The 19,125-nt window shown below is 42.9% G+C and overlaps 1 protein-coding gene across 2 annotated transcripts in view; it reads right to left on the bottom strand.

Moving 5' to 3' along the window:
* Positions 1 to 19,125, bottom strand: part of PMS1 (PMS1 homolog 1, mismatch repair system component) — a 101,388-nt gene that overhangs the window by 65,376 nt on the left and 16,887 nt on the right. Inside the window, exons 4-5 of one of the 2 annotated variants that reach the window (XM_075285124.1) lie at positions 12,789 to 12,891; positions 3,881 to 4,044 (exon numbers count right to left, since the gene is read on the bottom strand). The exons of the other annotated variant lie outside the window; for it this stretch is intronic. Of the exons in view, the coding sequence (XP_075141225.1) occupies positions 3,881 to 4,044; positions 12,789 to 12,891 (267 nt within the window). The remainder of the gene's footprint in view (positions 1 to 3,880; positions 4,045 to 12,788; positions 12,892 to 19,125) is intronic. 2 annotated transcript variants of the gene reach the window in all.

Raw genomic sequence — 19,125 nt, forward strand, 5'->3', positions numbered from 1 at the left:
TTCCCCGAGGAGGAGAGGAAGCTGCTAGCAAAGTGAAACTAAAAAACACACAGGTACATAGGATTACTATTCTCATTAATGTCAGGCATTTGGGGTTATTAGTTTAGTGTTAGTAACTCCATGTGTCTCACATTAATAGGAATAAACCCCATCATGTCCCTCATATTAACCCCTGTGTGCCTCATATTAATAGGAATAAACCCCATCATGTCCCTCATATTAACCCCTGTGTGCCTCACATTAATAGGAATAAACCCCATCATGTCCCTCATATTAACCCCTGTGTGCCTCATATAAAGGTTACTACTATGTGAGACATATGGAGGTACTAATAAAAGACCTCAATAATGAAGATACTTAATTATTACCTCCAAGTCTCTCACATATCAGTAACTCTTACACAAGGGTTAATGTGAGGGACATGATGGGGTTAATTGCTATTAATAAGAGGCGCATGGAGTTACTAAACTGTCATGCACAGGGACAGACTTTATGTTGCTTGCTCAAGAGTATCCTGTGCCCAAAACGTACATGTACTGGCGGAAAATAACAAATCATGCAATGTCGTATATCGAAGTATATTCACTTGAAATACCTCTGTCCCAAAGACACTATGTACAGTTTCTCAGAACACCGTATAGCAGCTGAAATACAAATTAACTTCAACACAAAAGTCTCACGTATTCTCAGAATTACAGCAACAACAAGATACAAAGTTACATTTCATATCTCATACCTTATACACAGTACGAAAACCTTACCCGCGCCTGTATTTACCCGATTCTACAATCACCGCAGACGAAGTCGCGGGTACCAGCTAGTAAAATATATAGGTATGGGGGGGTTGGATGCTCTTTTAATGTTGCAATTTAGCTTTGATTTGTTGATCTCAAAACTGTGAAAATTGCTCTGGCTAATGGAGGTGCAAAATGTCTAGAGACCCTTGGCAGTGAAAGGGTTAAACACTTCCAAATCAGAACTAGGTCCAACCCCTTTTAAACCATGCTCCCTTTACAGTATCAGTATGTGTTGGGTGATGGTATTATACTCTGGGTTTTCTTCAATATAATCAATAATGTATATTCATTAATTTGGGTGGTATGACTGTTTGAAAAGCAGAGCATTTCACATTTTGACAATAGCAATTTTTTCCACATGTCCTATTTTTTCATTAATAAAAGCAAAAATCAATCTAAAAATCATCTGTTTAAGTTAAAGTATCTCAGTTATTACTGCACAAGTCATTTTTAAGAAATTAGACTGTGTCCTTCAGGTGTTAAACTGCAGAAGCTAAGATTCTATGGATGGTGATACAACTGATAGGAGAGGGAGGCAGGGGAATGGCAATGAGTAAGTAGGCAGAGGGAAGCAGGAGACTCACAAATTTGCAGTGGCAGAATTACAGACACTAGACACACACATGGCAATACTACCCAGTCAGTCATTATGTGCCTCCCACCGCCAAATGGCTAAATACTGTAAGCAATCCTGGAAGAAGCTATTCAGTTGTCCTGTGCAAGCTTTAGGATCTGGTTCAGGGGGTCACTATGCAGAGAGAGTGGAGGCATGAGAATTGATGATTCAAAGTTTGTGGTACCAGATAGTCCTCTATCTGGTACCACAAACTTCGAATCATCATTGTGTGACCAGAGTACAAAACGTCACTGCTTGTGAATGTGAACAGCCAGTGCAGGGTCAGAACACAACCTTGTCAGATCATGTTACAAAAATTGCAATATATTTTTTAAAAGTTGGATAACACCATTAATGATTTCTTATAAAACCCATAGAGTGAAGTGGTGTTTAATCCCTCATCCAAACACAGAGTCTGTTCTATAACAAAAGAAAAAATTGCTTGGCACTCACCGAAGTTGCTAAAAAGTTGTAAACTTTATTGAAGAATGTCCATACAAAGTAAAAGCGAGAGGAGGCACGCTCAAAAACCGAGCTCGGTTTTTTGCTCGGTTTTTGAGCGTGCCTCCTCCCGCTTTTATTTTGTATGGACATTCTTCAATAAAGTTTACAACTTTTTAGCAACTTCGGTGAGTGCCAAGCAATTTTTTCTTTTTTTATTCATATTGTACTCTATTTCTGACTTAGAGCACCACCATTGTTTGCGCTTTTTCTGTCTTCTGTACAGATGCAATTTTCTGTTTGAGTAGTGCCACCTTTACCTACGTATTATCTGTTCTATAACACTTACCTTTTTATCTGCATTTATACAAAGCCTGTGTGATCTGTTCCCCATGCTTTTTTTTAGTATTTCCCTCCTGTTACAGTCTAATTCAACATAGCCTTTTTGATCAGCCTTGCTGCTATCACTATTGCTAACAAAAGGGGGAGGTAGAGAATAGAGAGCTGATACATCCAGGATCAGTGTGTTATCAGATCTATGTCAGAAGCAGTAGGACAATCCACTATGTGATGGAGTTATACATACATAGTAAATAAGTAGTGAGACACTAGTAGAGCCGACTGCGCATGCCGGCCGGCGGCCATTTTTGGGAGGCTGCTCCTGTATTGAACTACAAGAGCAAGAGCGGCCTGCAACAAGTGCACTAAAGTGGCCCTACAACAAGTGCACTAACTAGCCCAACAGTTCAAGTGGTTTAAAAGCGGCTTTGGTGATGGTAAACATCCTTGAAATGGCCTTTCTGGGACTTCTTAATTGATCACCATCCTTAGGTCATCAATTTTAGATTATCAGGGGTTTGACACAAAGGACTCTTACTGATCTGCTGTTTGAATCAGCGATTTCTCATGTCACATTGCCTGTTTGCAACTCAGTCCGTTCAAGTGTATATCCGTATATAATTGAGTATAAGCCGACCCGAATATAAGCCGAGGCCCCTAATTTTACCACTAAAAACTGGGAAAACTAATTGACTCAAGTATTACCCGAAGGGGGAAAATGCATAAATATTTGCGCTCAGATCACCTATGGCCTCATCAATGTTCTATACACAAATGGTGAAACACAGACATCTAAACCAGCGCAGCGGAAGGCAGCTCAGATTGTTTTAAGAGCGGCCGTTCTCCTGCGTTAGTTTAGGGCTAAAAATACACAATACGGGGTGCGGGCCTAAGCTTACGTGGCCACGTCACCCGGCGTTTGATGGAGCAGTGGGGGAGGGGCGGGGTCTGCAGAGCAAGTGAGCGGAGGCCCGCTGCTGACTGTGGGCGGCCACTGGAGTAAGCGCTGCTGCCGACAGGTGAGTGGTGAAGCAGCGCTGTCTCCAGCGGCCGCCCACAGGTGTCTTGCCGCTTGACTCTAGTATAAGCCGAGGGAGGCTTTTTCAGCACAAAAACTGTGCTGAAAAACTCGGCTTATACTCGATTATATACAGTAAAGATTATAAGAAAAATAAGTAACATGTTAGGCTTGAGAAAGTGCCCGTAGTCGGCGTGAAATGGCTGTTGCCTTCGCCTCCATGTCATCTCTCTCTCTCTCTGAATGTTTTTATAGAAGTGGGTGATATATCTCCATCTAATTTTTGTATACATACATACAACATACATCTATCGATGTATGATGACATTTTTAAAAATGTGCATTTTATGTGATATTTTGAAAGTGATTTGATCGAATAGACACACGGTGCAGTCTAGTGATATTACCAGTGTGCACTATAGGTTTGGATACAGTGGAAATAAACATATTAATATACTGAACTAAACATAAAATAGTACACTAAAAAAGAGAAAACTTAGTGCTGGAAATAAATAGGTTTATATAGCCATGAATTACTTTTGTCCCCACAGAATAATCATTTTTAACTACGGTACTTGTTTGTTTTTTTTCGTTACAAATATCTTAATTTTTTAAAAAGAAGTAAAAAGTTGAACACTGTTGACCCCTGAATAAAAAAAACAGAATTACCTTATTGTGTACAAGTACAATCCTAACATCTGGTTTAATAAGTCCATAGGAGATAAGTAGATCCTGAATCTTCTTGAGCTCTTCTTTGCATTTCTTTGCAGTGGAATAATATTGCTTTCTAACAGGCAAATTTTTAAACAATTTCATTACAGTGACTGTAGTACCTAGAACAGGCAAAACACAAAAGTGTAACCAGGTACATATGAGGCTTTCATACAGATCATTAGGGAAAGCATTTTACCCCATCCCATACTACAGGATGTTTAAGCATTCATTCCCGCCACAGTCACATTTCGATATTTTTTTTTTTGCCAGAATTTTTCCAACTCTGTGGCAAAGAACGTAATTTGACTGTAAACCTTATTAAATGTTTTACATAGCTTACCTGAAAAATGACTGAAAGAATTTATCAAGCTATATACAACAATTTCAGGACAACCCGGACAATCAGATTAACTCCCAATTTCTACAGTTTCAAACGCAAACTAAAGACGCATCTTTTCAGACAGGCCTATCACAATGTCTAACGTAAACCCTTAACCCTCCTCTGTCCCCACTCCCACATTTCCCCACATGGTATAATGCCATCTCATGCTAACTCTATAGGTCCAAGCTCCATCCACATGTTAAAGGACACGACTGTCGACGGCTCATAAAGTCTTATGTTTGTGTAATGACAGTCACCTCTATTACAAAAGTGTCTGACCTCTGCATAAGCAATGCTGCCCCTGCTACCTCTTGTGTCACCCCCTCTACCTCATAGATTGTAAGCTCTTGCGAGCAGGGCCCTCAGTCCCATTGTGTGAAATGATTTTCTTTGTAATGTATCTTTCTGTCTGTATTTGAACCCAACAAATTGTACAGCGCTGCGGAATATGTTGGCGCTATATAAATATTTTTTTTTTATTATTATTATTAATATTATTATAAAAGCACTATTATTGGGACTTTAAAATTGCTATTTCTTTTTTATTATTCCACTACCACTTTATAAAAAAAAACAACCCAGAGAGTTGGGTATAGGTAGGGCTGGGGCTTCATCATTTACACCAGAAAAAGGAAGCAAACAACCGCTAATATCTACGCCATTTCCCAACTAACATAGATTTTCAGTTTCTAGTCATCAGACATCTCAAGATGCACCAAAATTATTAGGAGACATGTTTCTTAATAAATTTGGCACATTTCACACCACAGCAGCAGATGACTAAGACCGGACCCTATCAACCCTAGTGTATGAACAAAACTCTATAAAGTGATCTATGTTCATTTTAGAAGAACTGCTTAACATAACATGGTTAGAGAAATAAATAACGACTGCTCCATTCTGCCACACCTAACTGAAAGTTACATTCACAGTATACAGTATTTCATTAGTGAATTGTGCCATCTAGTGTGCATCAGCGCAAAAACATTGGACACTCCTAAATTCCTCTTTTTAAGCATACATTTCAAAGTCACCTGTTACAGGCAATAGCACCAAGCAGCAATAAAGCAAAGTTTTGTAATTACTGAGATATCAGGTACATGTATATGTGGTTCACCAAAACCATTCAAAAACAGTATGGGAAGAATAAGAAGTAAAGCAGCTCTGAGGTTTGTGGTCTGACAATGAAGTGTGCTCTGCTTACTGCAAGACTCTGACAATTGTAGTGTAGCCAAGATGACAAACATTCGATAACATTTTTAGCATCTGCTTAGTGAATCATTTTATGGATTGCAGTAATGGTTGTAAAGCATGCTTTTCTGTTGGATATAAAAAACAGAAACAGATGGCGAACTATCTACATCCATTTTCAGCATTTTTTTTTTTTACAATGAGTCTATACATGCAGTCAGAGTATACTTCATGTGTGACTTGTCCTTCTGTATGTCATACACTACATGGTCACTTTATTAGAGGAAATGATGTAGAATTGCATTGGACATTCCTTGGCCTGCAGAACAACATCAATTTATACTGTCTAGAAGGGCCACTATGGGACATTATACCATGACCCAACATTTTGAAATGTGAGAGGCAATGTGTGACAACCTGTGATAAAGAGCAAGGTTAGCAATATATTACTTCAGCCTGTTGAAAGATGATGTGCAGTGTTTAAGGCCGTGCTCTGCGCTCCTGGAACTTAGTACAAAATCTGAGCCATATAGGATTTTGGCATTCTAGTTCTTGCAAAGTTATCCTGACACTGCGTTCTGACTGAATCTCTTTTTTTACTGACTTTTGTCTTTTCTCTGACTTTATTGTTGTTTTTTATCCTGATCTGATGTCCTTCTGTGTACAACCTCTGTCTGTCCCTGGCTGGTCAATCTGAGCTGCCTGTCTTAACCTTTTGCCTCTTTGCGACTTTGCAGGATTTTGGTCATTACTTGACCTCCTTTTGCCTAATTCTCTGGTGCTTGGCACTGGCATTTTTATGGCAGTTAGTACCTATACTAGAACCACTCTGAGAGGAGTCGACCTGGTGATCTCCCTGCAGGATCTCTGTATGGGGTTTAATGGATAACTTAGATAACATCCTTGGAGTGGCCTAAAATTAAACAAATTAGGGCTAGTTCACACATGAATGGGAAGCGGTTTTTAGACATGAGGTGGTTTTTGGAGCAGTTTTTGATAAAACCGCCAGGCGGTTTTTCCCACCAGCACAATGAATGGACCTTGAAAAACCGCCTGGCGTTTTTTTGAGGCAGTTTTTGTTAAAAACCACGTCACGGCTTTTGGCAAAAAAAACATTAGCGATTTTACGCCTCCCATTCACTTGTATTGATTTCCTGAGGCGGAATCCACCTCAAGAAAAGTCATATCGCTTCTTTTTTCTGCTAGCGGCAAAAAAAAAAATGCTAACGAAAAAAGAACGCTAGCGGTCTACATAGACCACTATTGTATGGAGGCGAATTTGGAGGGGGATTCCGTGTCCAAATTCCGCCCCACTGGCCCAGTGTGAATGAGCAATTAGGTGGCACAGTGGGTCCACAACCCATTACACTTGTTATAGAGTGTATGACAAGCTGTAACACAACAGTAGTATGTTGAAATGTGAGTGGGAGTTTTTGACAACGTGTGATGTAGTAGGGCAGGGTTCTCAAACATGTGTTCCCTGATACTATCATCTATTACCTGGAGGCAGGTTCTCCCTGGTGCTGCTGATTCAGTCGTTAAAATTGCAAACGTAGCAGAGAACTGGGGAGAAGAGGAGCCCATACCCAGTTCTGAAACTGGCATTTTCCAGCTTGTAGGCTGCATGCCACATTAGCTCTTAGACCTACAAGTTGTGTGCAATGTGAGTACAGTACTTAGATCAATATTGCATATGATATGTAACAGAAGTGCACCCATGGATAAAGCACTGTCAGAGAGCAGTGCTAAAGGAATAATTACCTCTGCATGAAGGCAATGATGGGGGCCCAGCCATTGTATGGGAGAAAACTGGTGGGGGCTATTTATAAGATATTAATCCTTTCTTGACATCCGCCGTAGTAGTACACAGGGTCTCTTCTGTAATATACTGATTGCAGTCATTAATGCCTGTGGTGCCTTAGTCATTTTCCTGGTGGCACATGAGGCACATTTTGGGTAGGCTCGCCGGTACCCAGAATGGAGTACGTTGCCATGACCGCCAGGAGAATATTGAATGCCAGTCTTGTCTGGCATTCAACTATATGACAAGCTAACAACAGTATTTTGCAATGCTTTGCAGGTTCCATACTTAAACTTTTAATTGACCATTTCCCATTTACTGAAAAAAACCATCGCTGTTTACAAGGTTGAACAATTGATTAAGGATCTCCCTAGCAGGCGATCCCCTGGGCCTGATGGCTTTAATATAATACAAAGTTTTAGGACTAGAGTGTATCCCCAGCCTCACCTCCCTCTTAAATTCCTTCCTAGAGGGGCGCCTATACCTGACTCTCTTCCTTACCCTCATGCCTAAACTGGGGCAGAATCACCTTGACTGTAAAAGCTATCATCACATAGCCCTACTAAATACTGATCTAAAGCTCTTTACCAAGATTTTGGCTTTGCGTTTTGCCTTCTCTCCCTGATACATAAGGATCAGAAACGGTGGGGGCGTGTCCTAACTATGACCGCGTAAAGACGACTTTCTCTGCAGCTGCCGGACCCCGAACAGCCAAAGCTTCCTTACGGGGTTCCCACTGCTCCTCTGTGCTCCCCGGCATCCATGGTTCGTCGCCAAGGCTCCCTCCTCAGCCAGGGTTGAGCCGCAGATGGCCCGTTATCTTCTTTGCTCTGCCTCTTCCTCCCTCCAGGCACGGGGATCCAAGATGGCGCCGGCGTGCGCCTTTGCTGTGAGCCCCGCTCTTCTAAGCGCGGCTGCCAGATCTATGCTGCAGGATTTCATTCAAGCTGCCTGGCGCCATGGCCCGATACCCTATCTTGATTCCTCAGTGCAGAGCCTCCCGTATGTTTCTTCACTCCCGTGAGCAACAACTGACAGAGGACCCATTGTAACTTCCTAAACAGAGCCTGTATCCTTCTCTGTAGTGTGGACTCTTTTCAGTTGCCTGGATTACCGCTTGCCCTCATAGGTATTCCCACCTGGAGTACTTTCCTTTTTTTGTTTGCAAGGCCTCTAAGTTTTGTGCCTCTGCTGGGGGGTGTGCGCTGCTCCCCGTGACCCCAACCCCTATCCTCTCGGCCGTTTGGTTGGAGGGCTGTCTCCCACTGCCCTGAGTGCCCTCATTTACACCCCTCTGGGTTGCAGGGACTAGTGCACCCCCCTGTTTTGTATTTGCCCCGACCCGACCATTGGGGTCCTCTTGTTTTCTTCCCCCCTTCATTCTGGTTCCTCCCTAGTGAACATTCCTTATTGCTGTTTGGGGAATAGGTGGCTACTCACCGTAGTCTCATTCTCCCCCAGTTAGTTAGTTAGGGTTTTTGGCAACTCTCTGGTGTGTGCTGCGGCGTGCCCCTGAGACTTGCTCTAATGGGATTCTCCCCACTGTTTGGTGTTACCCGCTCTGGGATTAGCTTAGATCGGGGTTGCTTGTTTTATTTGCTTGTCCTTATTTGTACTTTCTTCTTCTTTTCTCCTTTTTTTTTTTTTTCTTCTCTCCTTCCTATTTCTCTTTTCCATCTTCCCCTCCCCCCCTTGTGGATCTCCGAGCTTGACCGATGGATTCCCTGGTGTTTTCTCCCATTAATGCCGACGGGCTTAATACACCCAAGAAAGGTTATCCTTTGCTCTGCCCACTCTGGAGCAAGCAGACTCAAGTGGCTTTCATCGAAAAGACGCATTTCCCATGTATGCCAGCCCTCTTCCTGCGGTCTTACCGTACATCTGTTGTGGGCCACATGATCAATCCTGTTATGGCTTGTATTCCTGCGCTTTGGAAATCGTCTCATGCACCCTCTCTCTGCCATTAGATCCATACGGTAGACAACATATTTTGCATGGAAGACTTCATGGCATCCTTGAGGGATGCGCATGACGCCTTTATGGAGACCTGGGCGCCCTGGATCCTTTTCCAGGGTACACAGTCATACAGGGATCTACTGCGGTGACCCCATTCTGGTTGCCTAATTTCCCCGCGTTGAGCTCGGAGCCGTACATCCCCCCCCCCCTTCCATTTTTTTTCTTCTCCTCTCTCTCTTCTTTTTTCCCTCCTCTTCTCTCTCTTTCTCTTTATATTTTTGAGTGCGGTGCAATACTGCATTGTGACCATTTATTGTTACATTTGGTTATGTTCTGATTTTTGTTGCGGGCCGCTATGTGGGCCCTGTTCTGTTGTGTGTGTGTATATATATATATATATATATATATATATATATATATATATATATATATATATATATTTTGTTGTTATAAATAAAGAATTTATAAAAAAAAAAAAGGATCAGAAAGGGTTTGTTCCTTGTCGACAAGGCAAAGATAATACTAGGAGGGCAATAGATCTTATTGATCTATTGAACTATTGGTGCTCATGTTAGTTTAGATGCGGAGAAGGCTTTTGAGCGTCTGGATTGGCACTTTTTTTTTTTGCCATTTTGAAAACTTTTGGTCTTTGAGGCCATTCCTGACTGCAAAGCCTCTTAATGACTCCAACGACTACAATAAAAGTCCCCCATGCCGCCTCCCCAGTTTACTCTCCATAATGGAATACATCAGGCATGCTCTCGCAGCAGCCATCTTCTTAAACACAAGCATAGCCAAAAATAAGGTTAAAGAATGGGAATTTAAACTATCACTATTTGCAGATGATGTTTTATCAGGCCTAACCTGATGTCTACATAACCTTCCCCTACCTCCATGTTCTCCTGACAAAGTTTGGCCGCCTTTTGGGTTATAACATAAATACCTCAAAAACAGAAGCCCTCCCCATTCAAATTCCCCCCACCTAAATAACTCCAGCTCCAGACATCCTTCCCATCAAGGTGGCAGCCCTCATTATTGAAATACCTAGGGGTCCAACTGACTAAATCATTCCCCTCACTGTATCGATCTAATGTTCCCCAATTATTCAGGCAGAATCGAACTCTTCCATTGTGGCAGAACTTTCCTTTGTCTCTCTTTGACCAGATATCTCACATCAAAATGACTATTTTCCCTAAACTGCTCTACTTGTTTGAAACCCTTCCAATTCCGGTTCATCTCATGGACCTACGGTCTTTGCATCTCTAGATCAGTTCTGATTACTTCAAAAGACAAGGGTGGACTTTCCCTTTCTAACTTAGTACTTTATTATTGGGCCACCCAGCTGCGTAGAATTATGGAAATTGAGAAGTTATGGTTAGCTCTGAATCATCATAATTCTCTCTTATAGTCAAACTCACACAACCCACCCTTGAATGCACTCCTGGGTCCTATGGCTTTGATGCAAGATGACTGGTGCACCTGTAGTAACCATTTCCCCTTGACTTCCTTTCACTCTTCTATAACAAAAAGAAGAGACAGGGCACCGAGCCGACCCTAGTGTAGTATTTGGAAAAAATTGGCAATACCAATAGGTAAGCAAAATTGGCTGCTCACCTGGTAAGGTTGTGTGGTACGCAACCTATGGAGCGTGTAATGTAAAACAGAAACCGGGCAGCAGCTGGAATACGTCAGGACAACAGCAAATGTGCACCAGCTTCCTTGGGGGAACAGGCAGAAACCAGCGCACACCCAAATGGATACAACGGATAGCCTTATTGGCACATAAAGCTATCCGTTATATCCATTTGGGTGTGTGCTGATTTCTGCCTGTTCCCCCGAGGAGGCTGGTCCACATTTGCTGTTTCACTCTTCTATGACATCCATCATTTTGCACTCACACTACCCACCCAGATTCACACAGTTTCTAGGCCATGGCTCCATATTGCTTTATTCCATTTCACAGAAATAGTGGACTATAAAATGCACTCCCTCCTATCATTTGTTGACCTTTGGTTTGGATTCAACCTCCCTGCTACCTCCTATGCAGCCTCTGCTACCTCTTGGGCCACCACCTCTACTTCACAGATTGTAAGCTTTTGTGAGCAGGGCGCTCAATTGTGCGAATTGAATTATTACTCTAATGTCTCATTATGTCTCGTATGTCTGTACTCGAACCTTACACTTTGTAAAGTGCTGTGACATATATTGGCACTAGAGATGAGCAAATTTTTTTAAAACCCGTGATCGAAGCTGTGCTCCGAGCGGGTGTTATGGAGCAGAGTGTCAGTTACAGCTAACACCTGCTCCTAATGCCATGGGCGGTCAAAAGGATTAACTAATGTCAAGGACTGTGACATGACAGGGCTGGCTAGCTGCTGATTGGCTGAAGGGACGGCATTGTGGGTGATTCCGCATTCCCAGAGTTCCTTGCCCCATGTCCTAACATGTCCTGCCCAAGTCAGAAAAAATGCGATTTGTTATCATGACACATGATGAAATTCGGATTCGATACGAATCAAATATTTCCTGAAATTCGGACTGAATTCCACTCTGGCAGCTTCGATTTGCTCATCTCTAATTGGCACTATATAAATAACATAATTAATATTATTAATAGAATTGGGTGTTGTGTAATGTTTCATGGAAGACTTGTAGTCTCCTATCAAGAATCTAATTATTGTGATTACTCTGGTCTCTACCTACTGCTGTACTAGCTTAATTTATTTATTGATTTGTTTACCTAGGCACCATGCCAGATTTGTAATTTTTATATGTATTTTTGTATGACTTCATAAAGATTCAGTATATTTGATATTATGTTGATATCCTGACTACATTCTTCATTTGGAGGTTTGCAATATTGTTATACATTTATTTTACTTTTTTCTTACAAGTGCTAAATTGTTGAATTTTGTAAGAGTTGTGTAATTTTTAGAGATGAGTGAGTAGTATTCGATCGAGTAGGTATTCAATCGAATACTACGGTATTTGAAATAATCATACTTGATCGAGTACCACTCGCTATTCGAATGGAAAAGTTCGATGCAGAACCAGCATTGATTGGCAGAATGCTATACAGTCGGCCAATCAACGCTGGTTCTTCTCCTACTTTTAGAAGTCTTCTCCGTGCAGCTTCCCCACAGCGTCTTCCGGCTCTGAATTAATTCTGCCAGGCATCAGGCCTGGGCAGAGCCGACTGCGCAAGCCCGCTTGTAGTGCGGGCATGCACAGTTGGCTCTGCCCAGGCCCGATGCCTGGCAGAGTGAATTCAGAGTCGGAAGACGCCGTGGGGATGCTGCACGGAGAAGACTTCTCAGAGGATCCAGCCCGACCCTCACTCGTGGACTTGGTAAGTGTAATTTGATCGAACGTTGCCTACCCCTGAAACGAGCATTTTTCCCCCATAGACTATAATAGGATTCGATATTCGATTCGAGTAGTCGAATATTGAGGGGCTACTTGAAACGAATATCGAATCTCGAACATTTTACTGTTCGCTCATCTCTAGTAATTTTATTCTGAGTAGCACTTACCTTGTCCAAGGTGTGATGGCTTCTGCGATACAACATGTCCATTGTTATCCAATACATAATGACTGCTAACTGGGTCAGTGGGTGTCTTTGTTGCAATGTGTACCTAAGATTATGTGGAAACAAATATTTTTTAAAAATAAAAACAGTCTAACACTTAAAAACTTACACTAGGCTACAGTGACTAATAGTATTAACAAATATTAGCAACAAGTTCAATATAACTGCATTATTGAGCAGCTTTGCTTTATAGGAACTTTGGAGAAGAGACCTCCGAGTAGAATAACTTGTCAGTGCTGAATCCCAAAAATGTCGAATTTTGCTAAACCCCAAATTTTTGGAATATTCTTTTGGGCCACTATGGGATACCATAATGTGTGGAGGGGCCAATATGGGATATTATACTATGTGGAGGAGCCACTATGGAACTTTATACTATGTGGAGGGACCGCTATAAGAAATATTACTGTTTGGAGGGGTCTTTATAGGACACTATTCTGTGCGATGGCAGGCAGTTTTCCATTAAAAATGTGAACGCAGCTTTACATTGACGTGAAAGTACCAGTGGCCTAGGACTAATTGTGTGTCACCACCCTAAGGATGCTGCCACATGGTGCTCCTGGACACTTACATTTACCACTAAATTGAGGATTGCACAAGCACTTTAATTATTTTTAATTGGAAAGTACAGGTGCATCCCGGGAAATAGCATCTTGTAGTAGCACTTCTGTATTATGGCTTACAGTACATGACTTTTGTATAGGGGTTGTCACCCTTAGAATTATTACACGGCAGAAATTGTTCAGAAGCATTCTAAAAAAAAAAAAAAAAAAGAAAAAGAATAATCCCCACATGCCCTTTTCCCATAGATCATCATTCATTATAATTACTTACAAGGTATCACCATGTTTGTAACAACCTGTTCGATAAAACTAAAATATTATTTAACCCACACAGTGAATATCTGTATTGTAAAGGGATAAAATTACTCTAATTTCAATTAGTACTATAATGGTTTTCTGCTAATAGTAAGAGGTAGATTGAGAAAATGGTTCCAAAAGTCAATAAAGTGGATAGGGGGCATAATTTTGTGGAGCAAGGTTTCATAACAATTTGTAATACCTTTATAATTGTTTAAATATATTTTACTGCTTTGTGCATTATGGCATAGCACAACATAGAATCATGGTTAAGATGGTATTACATTTGTTAGCGATTTTCCGGTGACGTTCCATTTCTCCGTTTCAGGAAACGGAATGTCATCAATACTCTCCCCCCACCCCATCATACTTACATGTCTTCCTTTCTGGATTTTCTGGGCACGAGGAGATCACTTCCTTCAGGAGGGCTAGCTCCCCCTCTTCTTGACGTCAACAGGAGAAGGAGCCAGCTGCCCAGAAGGAAGTGATCTCCCGTATCATCCCGCAACATAGTGTTAAAGGGGTTGTCCCATCACAAGGATCCTATCTGTAATGCTTGTTAATGTGAATGTAAGACTTTTCCTAAATACATTGCTTCAGCAAAACTGCTTTGTTTGTCCACTATATCACTTTATTCATTTTTTGTGGGCACAGCCCTGACCTAGCTGCTCCTGAGTCAAGTGATGTGTCTGCCTGCTCTCAGGGGAGGGAGGAGGGGCTAAGTGTACGGGAGCGAGCCTGGAAGGGGGGGGGGAAGGGGGGGTAGTTTACCCTTTGGGGGAAGGGGCCGCCAATGCAGGGTTAGACGCCGGCACAGGGTTAGACGCCAGCAACATCGCTATGCTTCTGCCCTGCATGAAGCCAGCAGCGGCAGAAGCGATGGGGAGGGGGGGGGGGGGGCGGAGGAGCGGAATAACAGCATCGCTTCTGCCGCTGCTTGCTTCATGCAGGGCAGAAGCATAGCGATGTTGCTGGCTTCACCTGTGCCGGCGTCTAACACTCCTCGGCTTCCGCTGTAATAGAGAGGCAGATGCTGGGGACAGTTAGACGCCGGCACAGGTGAAGCCAGCAACATCGCTATGCTTCTGCCCTGCATGAAGCAAGCAGCGGCAGAAGCGATGCTGCTATTCCGCTCCGGGGTCACATATGCAAAGCCAAGCGGCAAGATGCCGCCGGCCCTGCGTGCACGCTCATACACCAGTCTAGCCTTCACAATGCGAATACAGACCCGACACCCTGTCGGGTCTGTATTTGCATTGTGAAGGCTAGACTGGTCTATGAGCGCGCATGCAGGGCCGGCGGCATCTCGCCGCTTGGCTTTGCATATGTGACCCCGCCCACCAATGACGAAACAAAGCTGGAAGACAGAAGATTTCAAAGAAAAGAAGACTGGTGAGTATGCGACGTGGGAGTACCCCTTTAAGATAGCAGCAGCCTGAGAAGGCCACAGAGTGGCAAGGTCATATAATGTGAAGGTAGCAGCAGCCTTAGGAGACCATACAGTGATCCAGTGGCAGAATAGGGAGGCGGCGGCATCTTGTGGAGGCCATACATTGCCTCAGTGGCAGAGTGCGGAGGTGGCAGCAGCGTGAGTAGGCCACAGAATGGCAAGGTGATATAATATGGAGGTAGCAGCAACCTTAGGAAAAAATAGACTGAGCCAGTGACAGAGTGTGCTGAGGCAGCATGGATTATTTAATCTGCTGCATCAGGATTTGGTGGGTGGAAATCCTGGCTGATCCACGCTTGATTCATCTTCACAAAGTTCAGTCTCTCCAAATTTTCGGTGGACAAGTGAGTTCTCCTTGGGTAACTATGGCCCCCGATGCATTAAACACACTCTTTGATAACACACTACTGGCCAGGCAGGACAGCTTTTCCAGGCCAAACTCGGCCAGTTGCGGGCACAAATCAAATTTGGCTACCCAGAAGTCCAGCGGATCTTCCATGACAGGTGGCAGGGTGTACTTTAAGTATGCCACCACCTGCTGGTTCAAGTTCTGCTCTGTGTCTAGCTGCTGATGAGAAGCTTCTTCACTATGCGATTTAAGATAACTGTTCATCAGTGATTCTAGGCTCAGGCTGCTGCTGCTGGAGACAATACTGTTCCTGCCACCCCCTCCCACAGCTGACATGCCAATGTAAGTTGAGCGCTTGAGGCTCCCTCGGTCGGACATGTGAGAGGATGGACAATGGTGCAGATAGGCAGCGGCCAACTTACTACATAGTATGTCTCTATAGTAGTTCAGTTTGTCCTCCCCCTCATCGGGTGTAAAAAGGCTCCCATTTTTCCGCAGTAGAGAGGGTCTAACATTGTGGAGAGCCAGTAGTCATCCCAATTACGATCAGCTACAACATCACCCAAAAATGTCTGTAGGTCACTGAGGTCCTCCTCAACGGTCTCTAAGCCAGGAGCCTGACCGTTCAGAACATCAGCTCCCACATCAATCTCCTCATTACTACTTCTCTTGGCTGGGGGTGTCTGATGTGACCTGGGATGAAGTGGATGACTGTCAACCAGTCTGCAACCGTTGAGTTGCCGATCAAGACACAACCGAGACTTGACACTGGGAGCTCAGGCCTCTGTAAGTGACCGACCCATACTGTCACGCCCCCTAATGCGAATTGTGCCTGTGCCAGAAACATTTAGGCCTGTGGCCTAAATGTTTGGGAACAAAATGGCGAATATGTCCCTAATTTGTTTCCCCACTGACAAATATCTGTATGTAAGTGTTAGCATAACCATTATCTGCAGAGATTAGTGGCTAGGGATTATTGATTTTTGCCACTACTGTATTGAGAAATGGTCTGTAATTGTATACTCTGAACACAATGGCTAATTTGCCCATTATTTGTTTTCCCACTAATAAACACCTTTAAAATAAGCTTGAAAATAACAGGTAACTGTGGTGTTTATATTTGTAGTGCTCCACAACACTTGTTATTTTGCTTGTTATAGGTTCAGATTAGCCGGTATGTTCCGTGCGGATGCGAAAAGGGCTTTTAACATGCAGTCTATGCGGGTTACTATTTTCAACTACTTCCGGTATATGGAACGCATGTGCGTTCCAAGAGTAGTTCCGGGATGTGGGACGCATATGCGTCCCAAGCGATGGGCTATGATGCATAACTATACTTCCGAACGGGATTTTTATGAATACATGCGCAGGTAGATACGCCTGGACGCCAGAAAGGATTTGAATACACTGCACAAAGGTTTGTAGTTTTTTATTGTATTGCTGACATAATGTTAGTCTTATTCCATTTCTTAACTATTTATTGTTTGTCATTTGTCCATTTGATGTGTTTTTTGCTACAATTGTGAAGTGATGAGGTCACTATGGGGGTGCATCCCCGGATGTCTATTTATATTCTGTGCTCTCAGTATCTATGTAATATGTAGTACTATGCATACGTGCTTTCACGGTTAAAGATCTGCCAGCTACTAGCCATTTTTGTCTATGAAGTGATATCTGAGTGCTGTGATCATTTCACAGCGCTTAAAGGTGATTATATGTTGAGTAATAATGGAATCGCTTTAAAAGGGTAATGCACAAGGTGCCGCGCGGTGCTCTCTCTTGTGTTTTAAGATAACATCTGTAACCTCTTAAACCACTCCTAACCCGCCACCCTCTGGATATACACTGACCTCATTTCTCCACAGACCTAACAGGTCACGTGGGCCCCTTCGGAACAATATTTCCAGTCCACACTAGAAGTAACGACTCAAACAAGGTAACTGTCACAATCTCCCCACTTCTCTGACAACTAGAATAAACCTACCAATACCTTATACATATCTATGCCTCATTACCACAGGTCACACGCTAAAATTAGCTCTATTCTTGTCAATTTTGCATTCCTACTGGGCTGAAACTACAGCAACGGCCAGTATTCTACCCTTCAACAACTTACCTATACTCTCCTCTGCCCGGCTCAGTTCATGTTGGTATACTATACATACTATGGGTGTATTCACTGTACGGAACATTCCATGGACACTATTAGGATTTGATGTGCATGTACCTCATCCATATGAACATGTTGTATCTAGACCTGTTCTTCCTCTGGATAACATATCTGACGGAATGTGACATTGTATATGTTGTATATTATATTTCGTTTGTTACCACTGTTTGCTCACAACTAATGTTACCACGTGTATGTAAACCCATTTGACTGATGCAAATACTGTATCACTAGTATATGTTGTATTTTATTTCACCTGCAGAGCTTGAGAAAGGCTCTATATAACTCTGCATAGCCACTGTAGCACAATGCATAAGTAAAAATATTAATAAAAATTGTTTAATACTTTACCTAGTCCTATTGGGATCCTTTACTTTACTTGTTAAACTGGGGTGGGACCCTATCCTATAGACTACCGTAGGTGCCGGTCACACCTTTATCTACTGGTACACACATACCATAGTACGGACCCCCTCACCAACCGCACTTCAGACTGTCCATTCTCATCTTTTGAACCTGTTACAGAAAAGCAAGTATTTTAGCTACTTTCTTCGTCTCGCCCTACAACCTGCAATAGTGACCCTTTCCCCTCGCACCTTCTCCAATCTCTGTCGCCTGCTGCCACAACTTACCTTAATAAAATATTTAACCTCTCTCTCTTCTGGAATTTTTCCATCCTCTTTCAAGCATGCTGTCATAACCCCACTATTGAAAAAATCCTCCCTTGACCCGTCCTGTGCTGCTAACTAGCGACCTGTCTCTGACCTCCCCTTCATCTCCAAAATCTTGGAACACATAGTCTATTCTTGTTTAATTCGTTATCTCTCTGCTAACAACCTTCTTGACCACTTACAATCTGGCTTTCACACTCTGAACTCACAAAAGTCTCCACTGATCTCCTGATGGCTAAATACAATGGTAACTTCTCTCTTCTTATTCTGATGGACCTCTCTGCAGCATTTGACACTGTTGACCATCAACTCCTCCTCACTATGCTTTGCTCAGTCGGCCTCAATGACACCACACTCTCCTGCTTCTTCTCTTATCTCTCAGACTGCACTTTCAGTGTATCATTGGGCTCTGTTTCTTCCCCTTGCCGTTAGAGGTTCCTCAGTGCTCGATCCTAGGCCCCCTGCTCTTCTCTCTCCATACAGCCCCCATTGGAGAAACCATAAGCAGATTTGGCTTCTGGTACCATCTTTATGCTGATGACACCCAATTATACACATCTTCCTGTGACATCACCCCTGCACTAACACAGAACACCAGTGACTGTCTCAATGCTGTGTCAAATATCATGTCTTCGCTCTAAGACTGAACTACTACTGTTTCCACCATCTAATAGATCAGTCCCTGATATATCCATTGCAGCCTCTGGCCTTACTATGACTCCTAGGCAGTAGGCCCACTGAATTGGGGTTGTGTTTGACACAGACCTTTCCTTCACCCCC

This window comes from Leptodactylus fuscus, chromosome 8, assembly GCF_031893055.1.
Source record: "Leptodactylus fuscus isolate aLepFus1 chromosome 8, aLepFus1.hap2, whole genome shotgun sequence".
NCBI lineage: Eukaryota > Metazoa > Chordata > Amphibia > Anura > Leptodactylidae > Leptodactylus > Leptodactylus fuscus.